The sequence below is a fragment of the Aethalodelphis obliquidens genome, unplaced genomic scaffold, assembly GCF_003676395.1.
Source record: "Aethalodelphis obliquidens isolate GAN/ISIS:26980383/991018 unplaced genomic scaffold, ASM367639v1 scaffold7, whole genome shotgun sequence".
NCBI lineage: Eukaryota > Metazoa > Chordata > Mammalia > Artiodactyla > Delphinidae > Aethalodelphis > Aethalodelphis obliquidens.
The window spans coordinates 17,394,011-17,420,605 of record NW_020837951.1 but is presented as its reverse complement, the minus strand read 5'-3'; the positions used below and the strand labels follow the sequence as shown (position 1 = coordinate 17,420,605).

Sequence of the window (26,595 nt, the reverse complement as noted above, 5' to 3'; positions counted from 1 at the left end):
CCTACAAGCCCCAGCATGCCTGTGGGGGGGGCGGGGCGAAGTGACGGACAGGCGGTTCTGCGAATTGGCGCCCGCCAAGGGGCGCGCGTTGGCGCGTGCGCAGAGCGCGGCGGGCGGGTGGGCTGGCAGCAGTGGACGCGTCGGAGCCGCGGGCGGTCAGGTAGGGGGCGGGGTGGACGGTGGGAGACCCGGGACCGAGGCCGGAGTCGCGGGCGGTGGCTGACGAGCGGCGCGGGGGGCTGTGCCGGCGTGCAGCGGCCGGTCCACGCCAGAATGGCAGGGTCTGGGGGACCGGATCTGAGGAGTGGGATCGGGGTGGGGGTGGGGCTGCGCGGGGGCAGGCTCGGAGCGGCGGGGGTCCGAGACGGGGCTGAGGAGCTCGGAGGAAATACGGCCGGGGAGGGGAGCGAGGGACTCTGAGAAGAGTCGCGGTGCAGCATCTCGGGAGGTATGAGGTAATGTGGGGCCCTGAGGAGAGACGGGTGCAGCATCTGGGAGACGGGAGGGGATCTGAAGGCCCTGGAGGGACCAGGGGTGCAGAGTCTCGGAAATATGAAGGAATGGGGGAGCCTTGGTGAGGTTTGGGGTGCAGAATCTCAGGAGGATTGAGGGAGTCTGGGGGCATTAGGCTTTGGGGCGGGGGGGCGAGATCTGAGGTCAGAGGGAGCAGGGTCCGGGGCTATCATCATGGCTGAGGAGGAAGCGTTTTCCCGAGGGGAATCTGGGGAAGAATGAGGGGCTGAGTTCGTGCGGGAACCAGTGGGAAGCAGTATCTGGTCGGCAGAAAGAAGAGACCTGGCTAAGGTTTGAAGCGACAGAAGACACGGGTGGGCAAGAGGAAGGAGCAGGGCTTGAGGGCGGGGCAGGATTCCTGATGGCATGCAGTGGGTGGAGGCTCTGCTTGAGGGAGGGCACACACCTGAGGTGTGGGACTGGGGTGTTAAACCGTGATGCAGGGCTGAAGGTTGCAGAGGTTTGGAAACAGAGATTAAAGGATCTGTGTCAGGGATTCAGGGCACATGAGTGAGCAACTGGTGAGGCTGGCAGGGTAGAGCCCAAAAGGCTGGAATTCTGTATTGTAGAAGAGTTGGGAATGGGATTTAGGAATGGTTGAACGGTGGGGTGGAGAGGTACTGATTGGACTGTAGAATTAAGAGACTGAATAGAGTCGTGGATGGGTGTCTAGGGCTGCTAAAGGAATTTTCCTGAAGTCTCTGCATGGGAAGCAAAGGGAGTTCTGGGGACCCAAAGACCTAGAAGTAATGTATGAAACTGTATATGAGCGTATGAAGTTGAGCAGAGTTCAGGGGTCCAGCAAGAAAGTCGTAAGTCTTTGAGCTCAGGACTCCTGAAGGAGCCTGACTGCCTGTGAGGGGCAGAACCTCCCTCAATTATTAGCCAGAGATCTCTTACCATGAGGCAGCCGTGGTACGCCCACTGACTCCACTCTGAACCCCAGACCTGCTGAAAGTGGTAGGCTTCGGGGAGGGGGGGGGAGAGAGTGGTCAGTGGAATCATAAAGCAGGAGACTCTTCAAGGTCATCTGTCCCAGCCCCCCTTTGCCGGTCCCTTCAAGCTGTGGTGACAGGTATTGTGTGAGACTTCCAGGGGATGAGTGGAACATGATCTCATGTCTTTTTTTCCTCATCAGATTAATTGGATTAATCCCACATGAGGTGTTTGAACTGGGAGAGAAACAAGAAAAGGGGATCTCAGATGCATTGAGCATTTAGTCCTGGGCCAAGTTCTAAAGAAATGGTTCCTAACTGGCAGTGGTTTTGTCCCCCAGGGGACATCTGGCAATGTCTGGAGCCATTTTTGGCTGTTAGAGTTGGGGTGGGGAGGACTACTGGCCTCACGTAGGTGACACCAGGGACGCTGTGAAACACCCTACAGCACACAGAACGGTCCTCACAACAAAGAAGTGTCGGGTCCATGTCAGTAGTGCCGAAGTTGAACTCTGCGCCGAGTCAGATATATCCTGGATTCCGATCTCGGCTCTGTCTTGAATGAGTTACTTAACCTTCCTGTGCCTGGCTCTTCATCTGTAAAATGGGGTTAATAACAGGACCTGCATCACAGGTTACTGTGACGACTCAGTGAAGTAAATCCGAGTGCTTCGTGTCTGGTGCACAGTAAATGCTCAACATTTAGTAATATTTCATTTTCATATCTACTTTCTTACTCGTTTTCATAACAGCCCTGCTAAGTAGGTGCTACAATATCCAGTTTTACACATAAGGAGACTAAGGCTTAGGCAGTGACTTGTCTAAGGTTCCACAGCTAGAGATGGCAAAGGTAGCTTCATATTCAGATCTCTGTAATCCTGTATTATTCTCTCTTCCCTTGCTGCTTCTTTGCTGGGGCCTGCCTGGTCTTACTGTCTATCTCAGCTCATTCCCCTCTAAGGAAAGGATGACCCAGTGAGTATCGCTGAGTATCAAATTGAACTGTAAAGGGAATAAATCCATCTGATTAGGTAGGGAGTAGCCCTGGACTTTGTTCTCAATTTGCTCTTAGACCAGGACCAGTGGGTAGATAAGGAGAGGATCTTGAGGTTAGCACACAGGATAAGGTGCAGGAGACTAGAGGGTGAGGTATGGAGGCCATTGGCTTGAAAAAACACTTCACTGCAGGGACCGAGGCTGAAGGCATCCATACTCTGGAAAGTAACTCCTGTTCTGAATGATCTCCTGTGGGCTTCTTTCCCTTGGAACAGAATGACAGCATTTGCTCTGTCAACTCCAGGACTAGCTATAGCATTGCTGAAACCAGCTCAGAAACATAGTAGGACTGCATCGGAAGGCCGGAGACCTAGCTGGAAAATCCACACACAGCCCTAAGGAAGATATGTAATGGAAATGGAGTCAGCCTGGGAATCAGAGGCTTAAAGTTCAAAACCTTTCCTCTGCTGCTAATTTACCAGGAGATCTTGGACAAGTACTTGCCTTTATCAGCTTCAATCTATTGAAAACACGAATAGCTACCATTTATTGAGTGCTTATTGTGTGCATTATCTCAGTTAATCCTGCCAATGATCCTGCTAGTAATCTAGGTGCTATTCTACATTTTACAGATGAGAAAACTAATAGGTTAAATGATTTACCCAAGTCTCCATAGCAAGTTGCAAAGCAGGGATGTGAGCCCAGATCTGTCTGACTCATAAGTTACATTATACTAGTTTTAGTAGAAAGGCTTTTTCAATACTTAAGAGCCATACACTCATGTCTGGAGAGTGCTTGGTGGTCAAAAGTTTACAAGGCCCTTGAAGTGGTTCATTGTCCCTGCACACGGATGTGCTGCCTCTTTGACACTACCTCCATTAGGTTCTTCTAGTGGAACAATCAGATTAAAAATCCATTCCTAGGCACCTTTACCAGCCTCTCAGGCAGAGTGCCTAGAGCTAATGGTAGCCTAATCAGCTAGGAAACTATAATACATCTTTTGCTTCGCTGTGGTTTTATGGCTGGGAGTTGACACACCTGGATTTGAATCTCACTTCTACTACTTAGCAGCTTTGAAACCTTGGACAGGTTGCTTTTCTTTGAGCCTAGTTTCCTTATTTATAAAGAGGAATAAAACATACTTCACGTAGTTATTATGAGAATAAAAGGTAATGTGTAAAAGGTGCCTGACATTCAGCAAATGGCAGTTTTATGAGAGGTAGCAATTATGAGAGGATGGGGAGGCTGGAAGGGGACTGAGTATTGCTTTGCCAAATTTCCTTGAACCTAAGCAGCCCCCACTGGTCTCCCCCAAATTCCCATCCCCTCTTGTACCTTTCCCAGGATCTGCTTCCTGATCCTTTAATCAAAAGCTCATGGTTAAATGTGCATATGCTGTATGCAGAGAAACGAACTGAGAGTAGGGCGGGTCGAGATCAGTTGTAAGTCCCCCGAGAAGACTGCTGATTTTCCCCTTGTCCTATATTCTTTGAGTCTCATTGGCAGCATTGCACATGTTTGTGGAAGATTCAGGGGATCCTTTCTAGGTCCTGCAGTTTTGGAGGAAGACAGAGGACAGACAAGTGTTTTTTTTTTGTTTTTTTTTTTCCAGCAAACTATTATTGATATAGAGTTTTAGATAAAGATTTTTTTTCGCTACAAACATGCCCTTCTGGGTTGTTTTGTGTGTCCCACAGTGGTACAGCTTTGGGGTCATGCCTGCGTTTCCCAATGAGCCCCTACTTGCAGAGTTTATCTTAGCTGTTGGCAGGTACCTTAAATGCCCTGAGTAATGTAACATTAAGAATCCTCTCCCACACACAGAACTGGGTGAGTGTCAGATGAGGACCTCATTGACTTTCTTAAAATCAGCCCTGCTAGCCACTCCTGGAGAGTGAGCATTGGTGGCAGGGAGATGGTTATGCACTTGCTTCGCATTCCATTCAAATGCTGGAGGAATAAACAAAGTTTAGAAAGCTGTCATGAAAGGAAATGTGATAAGCCTTGCGAAAAACCCAGTCAAACCAGGGGACTGTATAAGAAGTAGGATGGACCTTTATGTCTTGTGAAAGGAAATGTAGGTGCTGTTTCACATGTTTTCTAGTTTTTATGTGAACTCTGTTCCTGTCTGGTTTTGCTCAAAATTATATCTCCAGTGTTTTCATGGGGCTGGACTCACAGTAGGTGCTCAGTAAAGATTTGTTGTTTAATTTCTTAAAGTCCTGCAGTTTGGCTCATAGCTTAAGACCCCCAAGGGGCTAACAGGTTTAGGGAATAGAGACATCTAGAGAACTATCCCATGGTGGGGATTCAACCACTGGATGGCAATTTGAAACCTTAGGTCATCTCTAATCCTTTGATTTTGAGAACAGATACAACAATCTCCAGGGAAGGTTCAGCATTTTAATTTTTGAAATGTATTATCTGATATCCTGGGTGCTGTCTGCCTTTTGAAAAGTGCCTGTTCATTCCTTCTCACTGGCCGGGTGGTCGCCACCGCCACCACTGCTGCTACTCCTGCTATTACTAAAATCTATATTTTATTGCATCATTCCTTTTATGCCCCTCTTGGTATTTTCTGAACAAGAGAAGTTGTGAATTCATTTGCCAGTTTCTCACATGGATATCTAGTGTCCTCAATCAAATTCCTTCAAAGCTGACAGGTTATTAATCTTTATGTGCCTTTATATGCCATAAAAGGAAAGATTCTTCATCCTTTCAAATGCAGTTTGTAAACTAAATGCTTTGTTAATACTAGTACTAGTTGTTATAATGTTAATACTGTTCCTGATTGTTACTGAAGTTATGATAAGTAGCAGTTTTTCACTGCATACCTACCAGTTTCCAGACTAAGCACTTTATGTGGATTATAATCACACTAACCGTTTTCTAAAGTAAGAAATTATCATCACAGTAACTATAAAGTTAGTTATCTTCTATAAAGTAAGAAAACAGGTTTAGTGAGATTAAATAACTTGCTTCCTGTCCCACAACTTGTAAATGACCTGCTGATTTGATCCCAGTTCTGTGTGACTTCGAGGTTCACAGGTTTTTGTTTTTGTTCTGCTACCCTTGTTATTTATGTCATCGACTGGGGAAAGCCTAGTGGTGCCAGAAGCAGCTAGATCAGGCTAGGGTATGACTATAGAATTTTCCTGAGTCTTAGGGCAGCTGGAGCAAACACAGCTTAGGGGGTAGATTCTCATGTGAGGCTGAACCAGAGCTGGGCTAGTATCAGTATGGGGTGTGCAGTACTAATCATGAGATCAAAGAAATTGGTGGGGGGGGCAGTAAGCTGAGGTGGGGGGGTCAAGAGTTGACAGTACAAAGTGCACAACAGGAAATATGTTCAAAGTATCAGGAAGGCAGCCAAAATTGTAAATAACATGTTGGGGGTTCATTCTGATTGGTTTTAGATTTGATAAATGGCAGAAAATGGGCAGCTAACTTAAAGACTTGGGATGATAAGACAATTCCTTTCACACATATGTCTTTTCAAGGGAAACTGAGTTCAAATTGACCTTCCACCTGAATGCTTCTCGGTGCTAACAATAATGACCAGCTGTATCCTTCTGGAAGAGAGGGGCTGTATCTGCCGGTCACATAGCCTCAGACCTAGAAAAGGCCTGAACCATGTCTCCCATTTCTACAACCTGGGAGCACCACTTTCAGCGGGAGCCTAGACTGATACGCAGCTATCTCCACACCTGACGCTTTAGTGATGGGACCTCATGTTTCCTGGCAAAGCAGGGCAGCTTTAGGAAACGGATCCTTGACATTCTCTTTTGCCTCAGAGAGCCTAGTGAAGCCGCATACAGCTGAGATATTTCGGGGAATGGACGCGGGCATAGTAAATTCATTTTTTAAAGTGGATGGCTTAAACAGGGAGGCAGGAAGCTTTTAAATTGAAGGAGGTGGTATGACATTCCAGAAAACTGGAGAAAGAATTTGCTGGTATTTTTACAAGTTGGCACACTTGTTTAATTAGCTGATCTGCTGTGCCAGTTCTGAGAAGAACAGATGTCCCTGGGCACTGCAAAGTAACATGCTCTGGATCCAGATACCAAATGTTGCCCTCAGTCTGTTGTCCCAGATGATGGAAGAGAGAACTGAAGCTACTGGTTTGGAATTGAGGAGGTTTGCCTGGGTCCTGAGCTGAGGTTTCTATCAGTGTTTCTATACGACTGCAGCCAGACCCATGACATTTAAGCATTCAGCGTTCACAGCTTAGTCACATGGATAGTCCCATGAGACCTTTTAGGGTCATGGTATGGGGTAATGTGTTATTTTGTTGAGGCATGGATTTGAATCGTAAGAGGTTGCCAGGCTGGTGTGTGGGAGTGGGTCACTCAGTTAATAAAGCAATCTAACCCACTCTAGAGCAGCTAAACCTCATGATTATTTCTTAATTGTGGAGATAATTCTATGCCGTTAGGCAGCATTTCTCAGAGTATGGTAAGTGTTGTATGACGGGAAAAAAAAAAGCTTGAAGTAATGTTGGGTTAAATAAAGTTAAAGATATCTGTACTGCATGGTTCTACCATGTTTGCACCATGTGACCTTGGGCCAGTTTTTCTGAGCCTTAGCTTCCTCATCTGTAAAATAGGGTAATGAAAATAGTACTTACATCATAGGGTCATTATGAGTATTAAATGAGATTAAGTATATGGAGCATCTAGCATGGTATCTAGCACATAGTAAGCACTAGATGTATACTCTTTCCTTTCCAGTAGAAGGAAAGCGGGATTTCAGGGAGGTTGGATTGACTTTAGACAGATTGTGCATGTCTGCTCCTGAATATCTGTCAGACTGTGATACAAAGCTAAATATGGGGAAATTTGTAACACGTATCTCCGCGCTGACTCCCCTTCTTCTCTGTGGGTGGAGAAAGAATTAATGACATTTGCAAAGCTTTTCCCAGCTTGCTGCATTGCCCTGAAAACCAAGCTAACTGGTCTTCCTCCTCCTCCTTCTCGATGGTTGACCATCTGCAGATCACAAGACTGCACAGGTGCAGCTGTAGGATTTGCATTTAAGAAGGGCTGAATTTATCCTTGTGCCTCACCTTGCTAGATCTATTCATTCTTATTTTGGGTATAAACTGACATTGACATAAGGCTGCAGAGAGAGCACTGAGATCTCTGTGGTTCTACTTCATGAGCATATGTGGATCGAGGAGGGTGGGAGAATCCATGGCATGTACTGCTTGTAGGAGGGGGTATTTCAGGCCCAAACTAAGTCCCTGATAAGGGGCTACCATTTCTCAAATCATCCAGGCTTGAGTCTTTGGCTGTCTTAGCTCTACCACTTCCCCACCCCAATCCACTCAGCTAACAAATCTTAGTGATCGTACTTATGGAATATTGCTTGAATGCATCTTCTTTCCATTTCCACCACCTGCTCCCTAGTTCAGCCTCCCTGTAACTTTCGCCAGGCAGTTTTGCAGTATCTTCCAAACTAGTTTCTCTGCCTTTTCCCCCACTGCATTCAAGCTTTGGTCATATTAGTTCCCGGCTCCAAAACATGCATTGTTTCTCTGTGTTCATCAGAATGAAGTTCTGAGGTCTCATTTTGGCTCTGAAGACTTCTTATAATCATTCCCCAGTTTACCTTTCCAAACCAGTCAGTGACTGAACTGAGTGATGGTAGCCATTCTCTAAATGTTTCTTGAGTGATTTAACTCGTAGAGGCAGTGGAATAATGGCTTCCTTTTCTCTTTAGCAGGATTCAACCCTCTGGAGCATGAACACCAAGCTGTTCGGTCCTGGGCTGTGCTAGCAGGCCCCTTCAAGGCAATAGCAATGGCTGCGGCAGCAGCTTCTCACCTGAACCTGGATGCCCTGCGGGAAGTGCTGGAATGCCCCATCTGCATGGAGTCCTTCACAGAGGAGCAGCTGCGGCCCAAGCTCCTGCACTGTGGCCATACCATCTGCCGCCAGTGCCTGGAGAAGCTACTGGCCAGTAGCATCAATGGTGTCCGCTGTCCCTTTTGCAGCAAGATTACCCGCATAACCAGCCTGACCCAGCTGACGGACAACCTGACGGTGCTGAAGATCATTGACACGGCTGGGCTCAGTGAGGCTGTGGGGCTGCTCATGTGCCGGTCGTGCGGGCGGCGGCTGCCCCGGCAGTTCTGCCGAAGCTGCAGCGTGGTGCTGTGTGAGCCCTGCCGGGAGGCGGACCACCAGCCTCCTGGCCACTGTACACTCCCTGTCAAAGAAGCAGCTGAGGAGCGGCGTCGGGACTTTGGAGAGAAGTTGGCCCGTCTGCGGGAGCTTATGGGGGAGCTGCAGCGCCGGAAGGTAGCCTTGGAAGGAGTCTCCAAGGACCTTCAGGCGAGGTATAAAGCAGTCCTCCAGGAGTACGGGCACGAAGAGCGCAGGGTCCAGGAGGAGCTGGCTCGCTCCCGGAAGTTCTTCACGGGCTCGTTGGCCGAGGTTGAGAAGTCTAACAGCCAGGTGGTAGAGGAGCAGAGTTACCTGCTCAACGTCGCCGAGGTGCAGGCCGTGTCTCGCTGTGACTACTTCTTGGCCAAGATCAAGCAGGCAGACGTAGCACTACTGGAAGAGACAGCCGACGAGGAGGAGCCGGCGCTCACTGCCAGCCTGCCCCGGGAGCTCACCCTGCAGGATGTAGAGCTCCTCAAGGTCGGCCACGTCGGCCCCCTCCAAATCGGGCAGGCGGCTAGGAAGCCCCGGACAGTCAACATGGAAGACTCCTGGGCCATGGAGGCTGCAGCCTCTGCTGCCTCTTCCTCCGTTACATTTAGAGAGATGGACATGAGCCCTGAGGAAGTGGCTGCTAGCCCTAGGGCCTCGCCTGCTAAGCAGCGGGGCTCTGACACAGCCGCCAGCATCCAGCAGTGCCTCTTTCTCAAGAAGATGGGGGCCAAAGGCAGCACTCCAGGCATGTTCAACCTCCCAGTCAGTCTCTATGTGACCAGTCAAGGCGAAGTGCTGGTTGCTGACCGTGGCAACTACCGTATACAAGTCTTTACCCGCAAAGGCTTTTTGAAGGAGATCCGCCGCAGCCCCAGTGGCATTGATAGCTTTGTTCTGAGCTTCCTTGGGGCTGACTTGCCCAATCTCACTCCTCTCTCAGTTGCCATGAACTGCCATGGGCTGATTGGTGTGACTGACAGCTATGACAACTCCCTCAAGGTATACACCTTGGATGGCCACTGCGTGGCCTGTCACAGGAGCCAGCTGAGCAAACCCTGGGGCATCACAGCCCTTCCATCTGGCCAATTTGTGGTAACTGATGTGGAAGGTGGAAAGCTCTGGTGCTTCACTGTTGACCGAGGAGCAGGGGTGGTCAAATACAGCTGCCTCTGCAGTGCTGTGCGGCCCAAGTTTGTCACCTGTGACGCTGAAGGCACTGTCTACTTCACCCAGGGCTTGGGCCTCAATCTGGAGAATCGGCAGAATGAGCACCACCTGGAGGGTGGCTTCTCCATTGGCTCTGTGGGCCCCGACGGGCAGCTGGGTCGCCAGATTAGCCACTTCTTCTCGGAGAACGAGGATTTCCGCTGCATTGCTGGCATGTGTGTGGATGCCCGTGGTGATCTCATCGTGGCTGACAGTAGTCGCAAAGAAATTCTCCACTTTCCTAAGGGTGGGGGCTATAGCGTCCTTATTCGAGAGGGGCTCACCTGTCCAGTGGGCATCGCCCTCACACCTAAGGGGCAGCTGCTGGTCTTGGACTGTTGGGATCATTGCATCAAGGTTTACAGCTACCATCTGAGAAGATATTCTACCCCTTAGGGGCTGGGAAATAGCAGTTTCTTCTGCTCCCCAAGCAGCTTCCCTTCCCTGTTCTTGGTTGTTGGTGGTACTATAGTGTAGACTTGGCCTGTGTCCTGATTTCAGCTGGCTAGCCTAGAAGTTTAGAAGCTCTGTCTTCTAGTGTTTTTCATTTGCATTATCTCCTCGCCTAGGTTTAGAGCTTTAACAGATGCATTACCCCAAACAGGACACATGATATGAGATTAGCTGATGTTTCATTAGAACTTAGGCACTTCTAAGGCTTCAGCAGAGAGCCTCTTTCCCCTGTGTTTGAAATCTTCCCGTGTATTGAACCCTTGTTGATTTTCCTCTCTTTTGGCTTTGATAACTCTGGTCCATTATTTCCTTCCTATTATAACGTGCTCCATCTGTGACACTTCCTCTTCAACTCTGCTGCATTTAGTGTGCACGCATGTAGTGGGATCTCCTCTACCTTTCAGTGACACTTCAGACATCACATTCCTGTGGCATGATGTCTCAGGTCTGACCACCTTTACCAGTGTGGAAGACCATTCATTTAGTGCCACCGTGGGAGCTATATAGTCCCTTTGGGAAGCAGTAACTCTTGGCTCTGGGGGTTTTGTGCCATCTTGGATTGGTCTGTAATTGCAGGTGTGACAGAGAATGGATTGACCCTCGTTGGTGTCGAAGGCTTTAGCCTGGAAATCGCTTGCCTCCTAAAGGAGCATGTGGATTGGAATTATGCCAAAGCATAGGAAGTTGCAAATAAACAAAAATAAATGCTAATATAGTCAGCAAACATTCTTGAATAGTCTCTAGAGCGCATCATTTTTCCTATTACCTCTTTCCACTGACCTGTGTTAGGAGCTGTCTGTGGAATTGTACAACACGGGCCAGGGCCAACAAAGTGGGGAGGTGGCCACATCTCATTTTCATTGCTAAAGCAAAACTGTTTGGTCCTTATTCTGTGTTTTCCTCAAGTCAGTGCATAATACTTGGTTTGGGGATTTATTTCCATCTCTCTATCAAGCATTAACTAATTGATAATTGTCTTTTCATCTCTGGTACTCATGTCTTTTAATTAAATATGGAATTTGGGAGGTGAGGGGAGGGATAAGTTGTACCTTGCTGCTTTGCTTCCATGTCTGACACTGCATTCTTTGAGAGTAGTACGAATCTACCTAGGTCAAAATTCAGCAAAAAGCACTATTATGTAAAGATAATCCAAAACTTACTTCCACATACACGTGTACAGAATCAGCCCCCAAGGTCTATAGTCACCAACACCCTGTTCTAAACTCAGCCTCCACCATCTGCTTTATCCTTATAATTACAGTTCAACAAAGGAAGAAACTTGTGCTTTTAGGAAGCCCAGAAGTGGGTGAGGGACTTTGTGACAAGGTTCCTCAGGCTCTGGTGTTTACCAAGCAACATATCTTGTGCTCTGGGTGCAGGGCTGATGGCAAGCCAAAAAACTGTTACCTTGCTTTCACAGACACAAAATCTGCTAAGCCGAGCTACTCAAATTGTTTTTTTTGGTGGTGGTGTTGCTTTTTTGGCCTCTCTTGTGATAGCTGCCAAAGGATAGGAAAGGAGCTAATTGAAATGATGTTGAACTGGTCTGTCTCGTGCTTTTCATCTGGAGAAAGCCCCATGTTCTGATTATGAAATTGCATCCGATTTCTAAAGATTGCATAATTGAGAGGAAATTGATCCAATTAAAAGTGCATCACAAATGACTCCACTAGTTGTTAGAGCCACTTCATCTGTGGTAGCACCTGGAAGCGGGAGATCTATCTTTGCTGTCAGTGGGGGACTTGCTGAGGCAATAATGGTGGCCGAGGCCTTTGGCACAAGGTTTGCAGCAGAGATATGGATATAATGTTGTGGGCTGGCTTGACATAAACAATGCCAGGAAACCTCCAGCTGCCCATGCCTTTGCAAGGAAGTGCTGTCACTGTTGGCATTCAGCATTTAGGTCTAACCCATCTCTGAACCACACTCATGCCTTGGCCTTCAAATGCAGCAGGTATCTGCTGGCTCAGAATGGAAATAAATGTGGTCTGAATGTTTTTGTTCCTTTGATGTGAATATTTTAGGCTGTGCTGAGTACAGTCAATTTTTCAGTTATCTACCAAGTTGACTAAATTGCAGAGTATAGCCTCAAGAAACTGATTTGCTCAATTATAGCAGTTATTATAGTTTGTTTTTTTGTTGTTGTTTTCTCTTTTTAAGCAGTAATACCTTTATTCAGATAAAGTCTTAAATGCAAGTCAATTATGTAATAAATCAAAGTGCAGCTGCACTGGTTGAAGCAGGCTCGTGGGCCTGGAGAACAGGCTTATCCCCTCACCTAACCCGTGTACAATTGCAAAACTCGTGAATCTACGGAACACTTTCTGAAAACCACTGAACTACAACATCGCTTATCTTCCAGTTCCATCTTATTAGCCATATGTCTGTGGGCAAGTCACTTACCCCTTCCTCTTCTGGAAAATGATGAAAGTGATCCCTGTCTCCATGACGGGTGTAAGATGTGAGATAATAGATGTTAAAATACCCGCTACAGTTCTTGTCATAATCAGTGAGAGCTATTATCTTCTATTGAGTTGTTCAAAAGAGTGGGGTTAGGTTGTCCAACCACTCTGAATAATACCTTCCATCTTTCCTATTGTTACAGGTTCCTATTTGCCAATCAAAACCTTTCTCAGGCATTTCCTCCCACTAGCCGTAAGTCTTCAAATAAATCTGGTCACCTGTTCCTTTTTACTATCACTCTACCTATTTCATGTTTCTATTATTATATAATTTACTGTGTTGCAATTATTTGCCCATATATTTGAGCTTTATTGAGGGTTAGCTTTAATCTCTAGCTAAGAGCACATAGCATGGTGCCTAATATACAGTATGTCCTCAGTTATTTAATTGGCTGTTATTTATATGACTTGGTGATGGTAGGCCCTCCAGTAACACCCTCACATTGGCTAAAAGATAAAGGCAGACAAATGACTTATAGGTTCACTAACTCCCTGCTTTCCTTTATCATTTCTGAGTAATTATATAGAATTTAAGGTTTTGGAGCAATGATTCATTCAATACTGAGTACCTACTGTGAGCCCAGTACTATGCCAGGTGTTCAGAAAATTTTAAAAAATGATAAGTAATATTAATGTGTCTACTTTCTCGTAAGTTATTTCACAGTCTTTCTAAAGTATTTGGAATTGTATTCCATTGCCCTGGGCTTTCTCAAAAGCCAGGAATAGGCACTATGTGGATGACTGTGAGGGTCCGTCCCAATGTGCACTCCAGCCTGAGATAAGTCCACAGACGGCCACTCCATTATTCCAATCAGCAGGATAAACTTGGCTTGAGTCTGTGTTCCTGTGGGTAAGACAAGTAATGCTTAAAGTAGTTGTACTTTTAGTCTAGTGCTAATTAATGGCTTCTTAAAAGTGAAGTGCTACCAGCTCTATAGGAGGGAAATGGAAGGCAAAGTCTAGTATGAAACTCAGGGCTCTACCTTATACCTGATTAGCTGCTGATTTGCACTCAGGACGTGCAGCTCCTCAAGGGATCACAAAACAAATTACAGGTAAGAAACAGCAAGATGCCTGGATGAATTTTACAAGCAGGCAGTGGTAAGGTAGGAGGGTGTTTAGCAAAATACTTACACTCCAGAACTTTGGCTGTATCTTGTCGATATCACTAATATTCATGGTACTCTGACTAAGTCTGAAGTTAGGCAGCTCTGGGACTGGCAACGCATTCTAGTGGGAAAGCCACTGGGCTTGGTCTGGATCTGAATCACAGCTCTAACTCTACTAGCTATGTGGCCTCAGATGATCACCTTACCTCTGCGTCGGTTTCCCTGTCTATAAAATAAGAAAGTTGGGTTAGATCATCACTAAAATCCTTTCTAGCTCTATGATTTTAATTATTTTACCAAATAGAATTGTGGTTGAGTTTTCCCCCAATGTTTTTGCATAATTTTGCTGTAATTTTATCGTGTTTACATTAGAGTAGTAGAAAGAACCTGTACTTCGTAATCAGCCCCACCTTGGTCCAACTGCTTACTCTACCCCAACTATTGTGACCTTGGGCCACTTGCAAACTACTGCCACTCTGTTGAGCTACTGTTTCCTCATCTTGTAAAAGGAATTGACAGTTTATGTTTTAAAGGGCTGTTGTGAGAATTAAAATATACTAATGGGATAGTGTATATAAAAGGACCTAATTCAGAAAATGTGACGTGCCCAGAAAATGTGATTTCCACTGTAGGGGGCAAAGACCTCCTTTCCCTCTTGGTGAACTGATGCAAATTTTTCATGTTAACACTCGGGGAGGTTTCAGACCTGCATTGGTGATTCAACCACACTGCTCAGCTTCTTAATTAAAAAGCCTATCGGAAGAAGAGTGGGATTGCCGGAGGGGCAGAGGCAAAACTTTCACAGCAATGTATCCCACTAGAAAAGCTGCACATAAAACGTAAAGGCTAATTATTTGATTAAAGTAATTAGGATGGCATCTTGACTTTTGGCAGAAACATGCATGTTTAGCTATTCCTATAGATGGCCAGCATAAAGGGATTTTTCCCTCCAGGTCAACATTCATTAACCCAAATAATTACAAAATTTAAAATAAGCCATAAATCTCATTATCAGGTGGAGGTAATATAACATATTGTAGTTAAAACTGGGCTTTGTAAGCATGGGGCGGCGGGGTGGGGGGATGGGTTGGTGGCGAGTTCAGTCTTGGTTCCTCCACTTAGTAGTTCTATGACCACTGAGTCATTTAGCCTCTCAGCCTCAGTCTCCTCAAATAATAAAAAGATACTGTTTACTGCATTGTTCTGAAGAAACGATGGATGTAAAACACTTAGCAGACTTTCAGACATTTCATAAACTTTCAGTAGTCCTCAGTATCAATACAGTAAATTAAATGTATGATAAGATTACCCATATTTTTTGTGATAGAAGGATTATATGAAACTGGTGAGGAAAACATTTATTTCCCTCAAAGGAAAATTATTTAGTAACTCACTGAAATCCTGAGTGTAAACACAAGGAGTTTGTGTGACTGCAAGTCAAATGCATATCTTCCCTATAAAAATAAAACCAGGATTTTCTTTTGGTGATTTACTCAGTTTACCTAGCTATAACTAAAATGCCACTGTATATTTTCACAGAATATTAAGATTTAGATTTCATTCTTTCATTTATTCATTCACTTACTCATCAGACATATATGACATCTACTGTTTTTTATTAGTAGCCGTAATTATATGAGTAATGAATGCAAAGATGACTCGATCATGAACCCTGCAGTCAGGTAGCTTGTAGTCTGGCTGGAGAGATAAGGAATGTAAAAGATAATACAAATACACAAAAGAATAAGATAAACGGTGCAAGATGGAAATAGAGTGCCAAGTGTTTAAGAAAAGACTGCTTCTAGTTGAGAGGATCTGGTTCCTGAAGGGCCTTGCAAGTAGAGGGAGTGTCATGAACACAGGTACAACATACCAGGGAAGAGTGAGAAGCTGGTACCAGCAGGAAGTTCAAACCACAAGAGTGAGTGGGCATTAAAGCAATTCAAAGGTCAAAAGTGGTCCACTTCTCCATGACCCTTCAAATAACAATGCAAGCGGTTCTCTTTTTCCTGTCCTAAGCCGTATCATATACTCCTATCAGTAATCATGGCTCAAGGAGGCTTCATTCTTATGGAACTGGTAGGGTATGAATGAGAATCTCCTTGGAGACCTGAGGGAGACCAAGGTGGAGGAAGATGGTGTAGTTTGAAAGTACACCTCCCCGCCCCCGCCCCCCCACCAATATTCTAACATACCTCCTTACTGGGAATGCCTGATGACACTGTCTCAGAAAAAAAATAATAAAATAAAATTCTGAAATAATATCCAGTTGCTCCCCCTCAAAAGCCTAAGCCAATGAGTTCTGCAATCGCAGCAACACAACTCTGTACTAGAGTCTTACTGCCTTTTTGATGTTTGATGTTGACAGCTTTCAAAACCCACCATTCTCTCTTTATCTTCTGCCCTATATCTGGACATGCTGCTAAGAAAGTTCAAGTACTTCCACCTTTAGTGCCAGTGGGAAGTCCCAACCACACAAGTCCTAGCCCCTGCATGGGAATCCTCACCCCAGCCCCAGCTTCAAGCCACCATAAAAACCAATGTGGCCTCCTTTTCCTGCTCTCAAGCTCTTTCTGGACCTGCTTCGTAGCCCACATTGCTCTCGCCAGAAACCCTCATCATGTGAGTTAGAAATCTTTTCATACCCACTTGGTGGACACATAGCATCATCAGTCTCAACGTCTGAACCAAGTTTTGGGTGGGTCCCCCTCTTCTCTGTGGGATAACCACACAACTGGCACAATAAGCAGTGTTAGGCAACGACCACCATCCCAGGGGCTCTCTATTCTCTTGCTTTGGTTTGCTAACTGGCTAGCTTTTTTGAGGCACTGCCCGCTGGCAACCTTGTGCTTTAAGATGTGCAGCCTGTGCTGCATTTGCTGAGCCCTACCGTGCCTCTCTTATAAGTTTAACTGAACTGAGTTGGAAGATACGATAACTGGCGTTAAGGGGCAAGAGCAAAGTGGCCCTGGGTCATGTGTCTTGGTCCAGATCTATCTGTGTCTCAGATGGAATCATGTGTCTAGATTCCAGCACAAGCTGTGACTTCAGGGGAATGACTCTTGCCCTATGACTACTGGTTGGTTGTCTCAACCAGGCATTGCCCCCATTCTATAAAGTGCTCAGGGAAATACTGCTACCTTATGCAATCTATGGGTCTATTGGTGGTGGTTCATGTGCAGGAAGAGCAGTCACCATGTGGACCGTTGTGGTCTACACTCTAAAAGCAGATGGCTCATTAGGACTCTACAAAACGTCTTTGCTGCTGCTGTGTCACTGTTGGCCAAAACAAAAGATCCTGACCTTCAGGGTTATAGAGAAGAGCATCCATGGTTCCCTTGTCGCATAGCTGAGGGGTTAATTCAAATTCAGTTTAAGCCCAGGATCCTTAAACCCTATGAACGTAATTGCCATGAGGGAGACCCTAATCCTGATGACACAGACGTGCAACTCTGGAGGAAGAAACTTATGAGTAGGGTAGCGAGGACTCCCCCTGGCCCCTCACCACAAAACTATATACAGTAACCACAAAAAGAAAAACAAACAAACAAACAATGAATACAGGAGGAGGAAACAATCAAAAAACTCAAATAGAGGTCACAATTTGACCCAATTAGAATTCCAAGATTTACTGAAAGAATTTATACAAAAAACAAAAAAGTTCGAAGATTGCTAATTGGTTTTTGTGCCTCGACAACCTAAACTCTGAACTACTTTTAACATCTGCTGAAATGCACTAATTACCAAATTCCCATGGCTTTAATCAATACTGGGGCTCAAATTAGATTTACATGTGGGAATTCCCCTAAATTTAAACAAGGTATGCCCTATAATCTTAAGGGAGTTACTAAGGACATTTCAGGATATGTAAGGAAGACAAATAGGTATACCTCACCTTAATCATCAGAACTAATGCCTTGCCTAAATTCCCCATAGCCATAACACTCATTACCTTGAAATAGTCCATACTGAGTATGGCTGCTCTGACCCAATGAGTAATAAATTAAAATTGAATTAAGTTTTGGTACTTACAATTGGCTTACCAAAATGGGACCACATGGACCCTGCCCTCCCCCATTAGTTAAAATAGTTAATATGGCCCATTTTAAACAGAACCTTTGAGGTTTAAAATCCATATACAAGACCTATTTAGAAAAAGAGTGATTATCCCCACTGCTTCATTATTTAACAGCCTAGTCTACCCTGTTCTTAAACCTGAATGAAACCTCACAATGGATTACTGCAACCTTAATGCTGAGGCCCCGCCCATTAATGCTTCCATACCAATTATTGAAATAATAAATTCCATCCAATCAATAACTGGTTAATACTTTGCACTCATAGACTTGGCTAATATGTCATGTTCAGTGCCTATTTTAACAGCCTCTCACACATAGTTTGCCTTCAACTTCAAAGGGACACAATTCCCCTTTACCTGGCTACCCATGAGGTATCTCAACAGCCATGCCTTCACACACAATCTTTACAGACAAGATCTTAATGCAACCAACTTTTTCCAGGAGCACGGTAACGCCATCACACTGATCACACCCTCTTCCAAAGACGTTAATTTGACACGCTCTTTGAGGACATACAAACATTCACAAAATAACTCACAAAAAGGGACGGGCCATTGCCCTATGTTAAAAAAAAAAAATTTGTATGTTAAAAAAATTCTGACTCCATATTTGATGCTTGCTCTCTGCCAGCTTTCAAGCCCCGCTACTCCCCCTTCCCCACTGGCCCCCTCACCTGGGCAAGCCTAAGTGCTCCCACCTCTGGTGCCAGAGGGAAGTTCAAACCATGCAAGCCTCACTCCACCCCACTTGCCATTATATAAAAGCCAAGCCAGTCTCTTTTCCTTGCTCTCTCAAGCCATTTTTGGACCTGCTTGAGAGCCATCTTTGCTCTCCCCAGAAAGCTCCATTACATGGGTGACAAATCTTTTAAAATCCTCTTGTGTGTGTGTAGCACCATCCGTTTCATCATCTGAACCAAATAATGGCTGGGAGTCCATCCCCCTACTTCAGAGTGACAACAAATGTTTAGAGCTGAATATCAAAAACAACGTCATAATATGATAAACAAAAAAACTGTATAATTTTAATTTCTGAGCAACCACATGAATAAAACCATGTGCTTTTGTGAAATGACATTTAATATTTACCCTTAAAAATAATAACTCTCTAAATCTCTCAGCCCCGGGAATCTGAAACTTGTTTGACAAATTTAATGACTCTGTAAAAATGTTAAAAATAAAGTTACATTAAAAATATTACACTCAAAGAGTAGAGAGGGAGCAGGCATGTGTGTTACCTCACCTGATCCATGACTCTGGGGCTGGATCTAGGAGAATAAAACTTTCATTGATTAATACCCTGGAAGAAATGTACAATGCACATACAAATGGCACATATACCCTGGATCCTCCAAAAAGGTTAATTAATTGTTAGCTAAATGAAAGGTGGAAATGATAAAGGCAAACAGTCTAAAAGTATGTATCCTTCTCTTCTGCTCTGGTGACCATTGCCACATATGCCTGTTTTTCTCCTCAATGAAATGGGGATATTAACTCCAGCCTACTTAATATGTACCAGGACTATTCTTAATGTCCCGTAGACTTTTTAAAATTTTTATTGGAGAATAGTTGCTTTATAATGTTGTGTTAGTTTCTGCTGTACAGCAAAGTGAATCAGCTCTACATATACATACATCCCCTCTTTTTTGGATTTCCTTCCCATTTAGGTCACTGCAGAGCACTGAGTAGAGTTCCCTGTGCTATACAGTAGGTTCTCAGCAATCCCACTACTGGGCATATACCCAGGGAAAACCATAATTCAGAAAGATGCATGCACCCCAATGTTCATTGCAGCACTATTGACAATAGCCAGGACACGGAAACAACTTAAGTGTCCATCAACAGAGGAATGGATAAAGTAGATGTTGTACATATATACAATGGAATATTACTCAGCCATAAAAAGGAATGAAGTTGGGTCATTTGTAGAGATGTGGATGGACCTAGACATTGTCAAATAGGGTGAAATATGTCCCATACATCTTACACAAGTAAAAGGTGGCCTAAAATGGGCAGCCTGGACAACCTCTCTCTGAATGAGATAAAGCCTCTCTAAATAAAACATCAGAAACAATACTGGGTGTGGTAGGGGGAAAAGCAGCTCCCTAAGGAAACAAGTTACAAAAGGGGAACTTTATTTTTATCCTGGGAGATGTTTTCTTCCTATGAATTCAATGACCTATGAAACTAGGTCTCAAACCTGCATTTTTCAGCTCTTCCTTTTGACTGGTATATATGCAGTTGCCCACTTTATACTGCCAGTTGGCGCGCCAACTGTGGGCTGGTGTGTTCAATGAAGATATCCCTTAGAAAACTTACACTCAGCGTATTTAAGACAACTCAGCTCTCCAATACCTGCTGTTCTGCTACTGTTCCATTTAAGGAACACAACCATCGACTTGGGCATGTAGGCCTGAAACTTTGGCACCATTTCTCATCACTTCCCTCACCTCTCACCTCTCACCTCCCACTATACAATCATAAAGTTCTCATCCTACTAGCAGCTTAATATGTTTCACATCCCTTTATTCTTTTCTTCATTCTCATAACTATGAAAATTTAAGCTCCCACTAACCTTAAATTTAAGCTCTTGAAACACTGTTACAACTTCCTAACTGATCTTAAATCTAATCTAGCATCCTACCTACTACACTTCCTCCCATCCCAAATCAAGCCCAATCCCACACCAGCCAGAGTCAGATTTAAAACGTAAGCGCTAATAATGTTACATAAAACATTTAAATGACTTTAAAATGCTCCTGGTAAAAGGAAGAATTCCTTAACATGGTCTACATATCCAGTGGGATTTTATTCCCACCTATTTATCTTTCTAGATTTATCTCACCACTGCTTCCATCCCTCTCTAGGCCGTTTTAGTCCTTGCTTTTATGCTACCTAAAACACTTTCCCTCTCCCTACCCACCAGTGTCTCCTAAATCTCACCTCTTCCGGGTCTTCTGAGGTGTCCACTACACGGTTTGAGTCAGGTGTCCACGCCACCTTTTGTATTTCTGCCTTGTAGCACTGACTCATTGCATTATGATTTCCTTGTTGCCTACCCCTCTCTAAGGCTAGACTGAGCTCTGTGAAGGTAGAGCGACTTTTAATTTGCCGCTGCATCGGCAGCATCTAGCGCGGTACCTGAAACAAAGCAGGCACTACAACAGTTGCTGGATAAAACCAGGGCAGGGGGTCAGCTTAGCTCCTATGTTGATACACATGAACACCCTGGGTCATATTTAGCACCAGCTGATTATGCCACCTGCTCCTCCCACCAGCTGCCTCGCTGAATCACTGTTAGTTGCAATAGAAAAACGGGATGTGGTTGAAAACTGGGAGGAGTGGTTCCCTCAGATTTCACTTTCTTTAGAGAATCTTCTCAGCTATAAAATAATTAAAAGTTGTGTTCCTTTCTGGAAATTCAACCCAAACTTTGTCTTGGTGCAAAGTCACCAGTGCTTCCAAAGAAGGCTCAGAAAGACACCTTCGATTGTGTGGTATGTAAATGATATCTCAATAAAGCTGTCAACAAACAAAAAAGATGTACCTTTGAACACATGGTCCCTTGAATGGCCTCTCAACACACTTTCTTTGATGGGGAAGAGAGAAGAAGGAACTAGTTTGAGTCCTAATCCTGTCACTAATGTATAATTCCTTTGAGCAAGTTGCTTATTCTCCCTGGGACTCCATTTCATTATCTATATTAATAGAGTTATTAAATTAAGGATTTTCTCAGTTGTAAATGTCAGTGATTCTGGTGCCCCAGACCTTAGGGACTTCTTGAGCCAAGAGCTCCAAAAGGAGTCTTCCATCTCCCTGGACACCTGTGGAATGGAAGGAGACAGAAGTGCAGATCCCAAGGACCCTAGGGAGGCACCCCTGGGGCACAGAGCCGGTGTGTCAGATGAAGACAGCCGAGGCCAGCTCCAACCCAATGGATCACTGGTCAAGTCCGCCTCTAAGGCCTGCCTCAAAGCCTTCACCCTGACCCAGAGCCAAGTTGTTGCTAGGAAACAAGAATCTGGAGCCAGCGGGCCGACATCATGCAGGCTGGAATCACGTTGGTCTATCTGCCTCTTTTCTCACTCTTCGTGACCAAGTACTTCTAATTGCTTCGGAGGAAGAGAAAGGCCTCTCAGGGAGAACACACTTGTTGGAGTGCCCATTGTGGTTAATTAATAGTAAAAAGTAAATGGTGAGAGGACTGGAGAAAGGATGGAAGAAAGAGACGGCAAGACAGAGTACCTTTCACCACCTATGTACCTCTGGATTATGTATCTTACCCACGCTGAGTCTCAGTTTCCCAGGCATAAAGATACTAGCTTTAGAGGACTGTTTGGAGGATTAAATGAGATCATGTATGTGAGGTGCCAGCGAGTCTCCTGCCACTCAGTGGTTCTCAGTACCACTGGCTTTCGTTTTACAGGGCGGCAGTAGAGTATGTGGTGTTTGCAGTCAGACAGTCCTGGGATAGAATCCTGCCTCTGTCTATTACCAAGCCACATGACCTTGAGCACATGAGTTTTCTCATTTAGAAGATAAGGATAATAACCTGGACCTCACAGGGATTTTACAAACACAGTGTGAGATCGTGTGATTAATTGCTTCATAGTAGAAATAGAAAACAAGTCAGTCATTGCTTCCCACTCCTCTGTCACCCGGCCCCCGCCCTCCCCCCAGCACACCCCTACACATTCTTGACCACTATAAGCTTGGTGTTTGGCTGTGCAAACACGCTCCCCTGTGCTCCACCGCTGGGCTCCAGGCTGTGCTTTCTGATAACTCTGCCTTCTATTCCCACCTCCAGGCTCAGGCAGGACTAAAATTCACAAGCTGGCAGACCAACAAGAGACAAACAGCCATGGTGTTAGAAGGTCTGGCAGGAAGAGGGCTTATATCTTAGGCTGCTGTAGTCAGGGCTGGAAAGAGCTACATCATTCTGCTTTTTGTTTAGTAATAAGCATCACCACTAACTTGATCGTGTCTCACAGTAATAAATGATAATAATACTAGCTAGCATTTCCTGAGCACTTCTTATATGTCAGGTGCAGCGATAATCACTTTACAACCATTGATTCTTTTAATTCTCATAACTATACTGTGAGGCAAGCATGATGAGGCCCATTTTAAAGATAAAAGGACTGAGGCTCAGAAAACCCTAAGTCACATCTGGCAGATGGGACGGATGACTCACACACAGCTTGATTTGTATGTTGTTATTTGTTGAAAGGTAACCTCTGATAAGGAGCGGGTAAGAATGACTGATTTCATGTTGAGCTCCTACTATGGGCCGATTAATCACATGATCTCGTATCATCTTCATAACAACCTGAAAGGTCCAGATGTTTTTCCAACGATTCCTCTCGTACCTCCCATACCGGTCCCTTGTTTTCATTTAATTTTAGGCATTTGGAGATTCAGCCTCTCCTATTTGTGAGAGTTCTCTGCTGTGGACAGAGCCAATGGCAGAGGCGCAAAGACTTACAAAGCTCTAACAAAGAAGCCAATGGCAACCCTCAGGAATGCCGGAGGGGATTCAGGCACTATTGCTCCCAACTGCTCTGGGAGGACTCAGCACCTGCCAGGCTGCCCCACACACCCAGCCTGCATCTCCTGCGCAATCCCTCTCCACCTCCCTAGATGGCAAACGCCCTCACCCGCCAGGGCTCGGCTTAGAATCTTCTCCAGGGAAATTCCCAGCTCATCCCAGTGGTTAGGGGCCCACCTCCCCACCTTGCCTCCTCCACCCCTGGCCCTACACCACACACACACACACACACACACACACACACACACACACACACACACCTTATGCTTCCTTGTCACAGCATGTATCTGTTCACCTGCTGAAAATCTTTCCCATTTGCCTGTGAGCTGTTTGAGAGCAGAGAGCATGTCTCGTTCAGCATGGCACCCTCAGCACGGACACAGGCCCTGGCATACACTAGGGGCTCACAGCACTGTTGTGGAAAGTTGGGGGCTGAGAAGGGACGAAGGGAACATGCGAGACAGGGGAGGGCGCCCTGTGGTGTGAAACTGTGCGTGAGGCTGCCCTCAGGGTGGAAAGTTCCACCTGCTAATAATGGCCTGGGAAGGCAAAAGCTTCCATCTGGGTATCTGTGTTCCCTCCAGATCATTTCGTTCTCAGAAGGGGGCTGAAGACAGAAAGAAAACAAAAGCCCCATATTCACCTCCAGGGAAATTCCACATTCTTAGAGCAAGACTGATGCGAGCGAAGGGTCCTATAGAAAATCCTGCTCCCGGAGTCCCTGTGAGACCTTCCTGGGAATGGGACTGTGATAGGGGAACAAGCGTGGTCTGGCCCCAATCTGAAGAGAATCAAGAGTGTCAATCTCTGAATGTGTCCCCTAACTAGGACAATGGGGACAGTCTCCAGTGGTTCAGGAAATGATGTTATTTGTGCATGTGTTTTTTTTTTTGTTTTTTTTTTTTGCGGTACACAGGCCTCACTGTTGTGGCCTCGCCCGTTGTGGAGCACAGGCTCCGGACGCGCAGGCTCAGTGGCCGTGGCTCACGGGCCCAGCCGCTCTGCGGCATGTGGGATCTTCCCGGACCGGGGCACGAACCCGTGTCCCCTGCATTGGCAGGCGGATTCTCAACCACTGCGCCACCAGGGAAGCCCTGTGCATGTGTTTTTGTGTGTGCAGGAACTCTGAAATAAGAAAATGGGTACGCTGCCAGATGAATGGCTCCGTGATCTATGAGCATGTGGGGGGCTTTGGCGACTAGGAGTCTTTGAATTTGCTGTAGGTTTTCAGGTGAAGAAAGACCAAATTATGCCTCTAGCTGGTTATTAAATTTCCCCCTTTGCAGTGGCGGGTCCTAATGGATTACCTAAACTGACCTCAACTTTCCCATCTGTAGAGTGGGAATAGCTAACCTAGATGGGGATGGAAAACACCTTACACATGACTCACCATTTCTTACTCTCACATTCACGACAGATACTGCTAAGCGATTCGACCCCACCAAGCCTGGTCCTGACCCAGAATCTCTTTCAGTGCAGTATTCCAGGCAGCATTTCACTACCATTTGATCATAACTGACACATAAGGGAAACTCAGGTCTGGCTAGATGACTGCTGAGGCCTCTCTCAGCCCTGATGTTTTAGGGTTTGGCTTTACCTTATAACATTGCTCCTAAGTTACGCTAGAGAAGCATGTTGTGCAGAGGGGTGAATAATGAGAGTCCTTCCACCCCTGCCTGAGCTGAGGGACTAAACTCCGAGTCTCAGCTTTCCCCAGTTCTTTCAACTGTGGATGAGAGAGACAGAACAGGAAAGCAAACAGTTCCCCTGGGTCTGATGCCAACATCTGAAGAGGTTTCTGAGGCTGCTGTGATAGGGGTGGACAAGCAAGGTCTTTGTGCTGAAAGCGGCCTGAGTTCAAACCCCTGGTCTGCCAAGTTCCCTGGGGTGAACTCCCGTAAATCATCTCCCCCGTCTGAGCCTCGGTTTCCTCAAGCGTGAAATGCAGATAACGATGCCCACCTTACAGGCTGGTTGTGAGGAGGAAATTGGATGAAATAATGTATGTGGGGGTGCTTTGTGAGGTGCGCTGTGCTGAGCACAAGCGGAGGATTATTATCCTTGGGACGCGCCAATAGGAAAAATACTAGGGTGTTCCGTTCCAGATGGACTCAGTCTAAACCGGGGAACAAATGCTTTTCTTTGGTCATTTCATCTGTAGAAACAGCAGTCTCGTGGGCCTATTCGTATTGAATGAACCACATCCTGTATCGTCTTTTTGCATGGTTCTGAGGAGAAATAAGTTGGCTGTCTCCTTTGGCGCACTGCAGGCTCGAGAGTGTCCAGCTCGTATTTAACGTCCTCCTGTCCTCTCCAAGAAAAAACACCCGCCCAGAGCTAGACCTGTCCTACAAACAGCTGCACGGAGGCCAAGGGGCCAGGGGACGGGCAAGGGATACTCAGCCACCTCCCATCAGCTCACTGGGACCCTGTCCAGGCTGAGACTTTAACCCAAGTGACAGTTAAGGAGTACGAGGCTCAATGTGACTGGAAGGCAGAGAGCATGGAGACAGATGGGGCTAAGGAGGTTGCTGGAGGCACAGCAGATCTGAGAAGGCCCTGAGGCCGTGGGGAAGAGTGTGGAAATTAGCCTCAGGGCCATGACAAGGAGTTTTCATGGAAGGAAGGGCATGATGGGATCTCCATTTTAGAGACAACCCATGATGCTTCATTTTTATGTGGACTTGACCGGGCCATGAAGTGTCCAGATATTTGACCGAACAGTATTCTGGATGTGTCTGTGAGGGTGTTTTCGGCAAAATAATCGGCAGACTGAGTAAGGCAGATGGCTCTTTCTGATGTGGTGGGCCTCATTCAATCAGTTGAAGGCCTGAATAGAAACAAAGGCTGACCCTCCCATGAGTAAGATGGAGTTCCTCCTGCCTGAGTATTTGAGCTGGAATGTCCATCATTTCCTGCCTTTGGACTCGAACAGAAGCATCGGTTCTTCTTAGTTCTAGAGCCTGCCGGCGTTGGAACTGGATCTCATACCACTGGCTCTTTTGGTCTCCAGTTTGCTGAGATCTTAGCTTGGACCTTCTCAGCCTCCATAATCACACAAGCTAATTTCTAATAATAAACCTCTCTCTCTCTCTCTCTCTCTATATGTGTGTGTGTGTGTGTGTGTGTGTGTG

General features: G+C 45.7%; 1 protein-coding gene across 3 annotated transcripts; it reads left to right on the top strand.

The window, feature by feature from the left end:
* Positions 1-88: 88 nt before the first annotated feature.
* Positions 89-11,811, top strand: TRIM32 (tripartite motif containing 32). Of its 3 annotated transcripts, none has more exons than XM_027105068.1 (2): positions 89-160; positions 8,169-11,811. In XM_027105068.1, the coding sequence occupies exon 2, from the start codon at positions 8,246-8,248 to the stop codon at positions 10,205-10,207; it is 1,962 nt and encodes a 653-aa protein (XP_026960869.1). In that variant the 5' UTR covers positions 89-160; positions 8,169-8,245; the 3' UTR covers positions 10,208-11,811. The 3 variants fall into 3 exon arrangements, with proteins under 3 accessions (XP_026960869.1, XP_026960866.1, XP_026960867.1); XM_027105065.1 differs by having other exon boundaries at positions 97-160; positions 8,166-11,811; XM_027105066.1 differs by lacking the exon at positions 89-160 and adding an exon at positions 352-455.
* Positions 11,812-26,595: the final 14,784 nt, after the last annotated feature.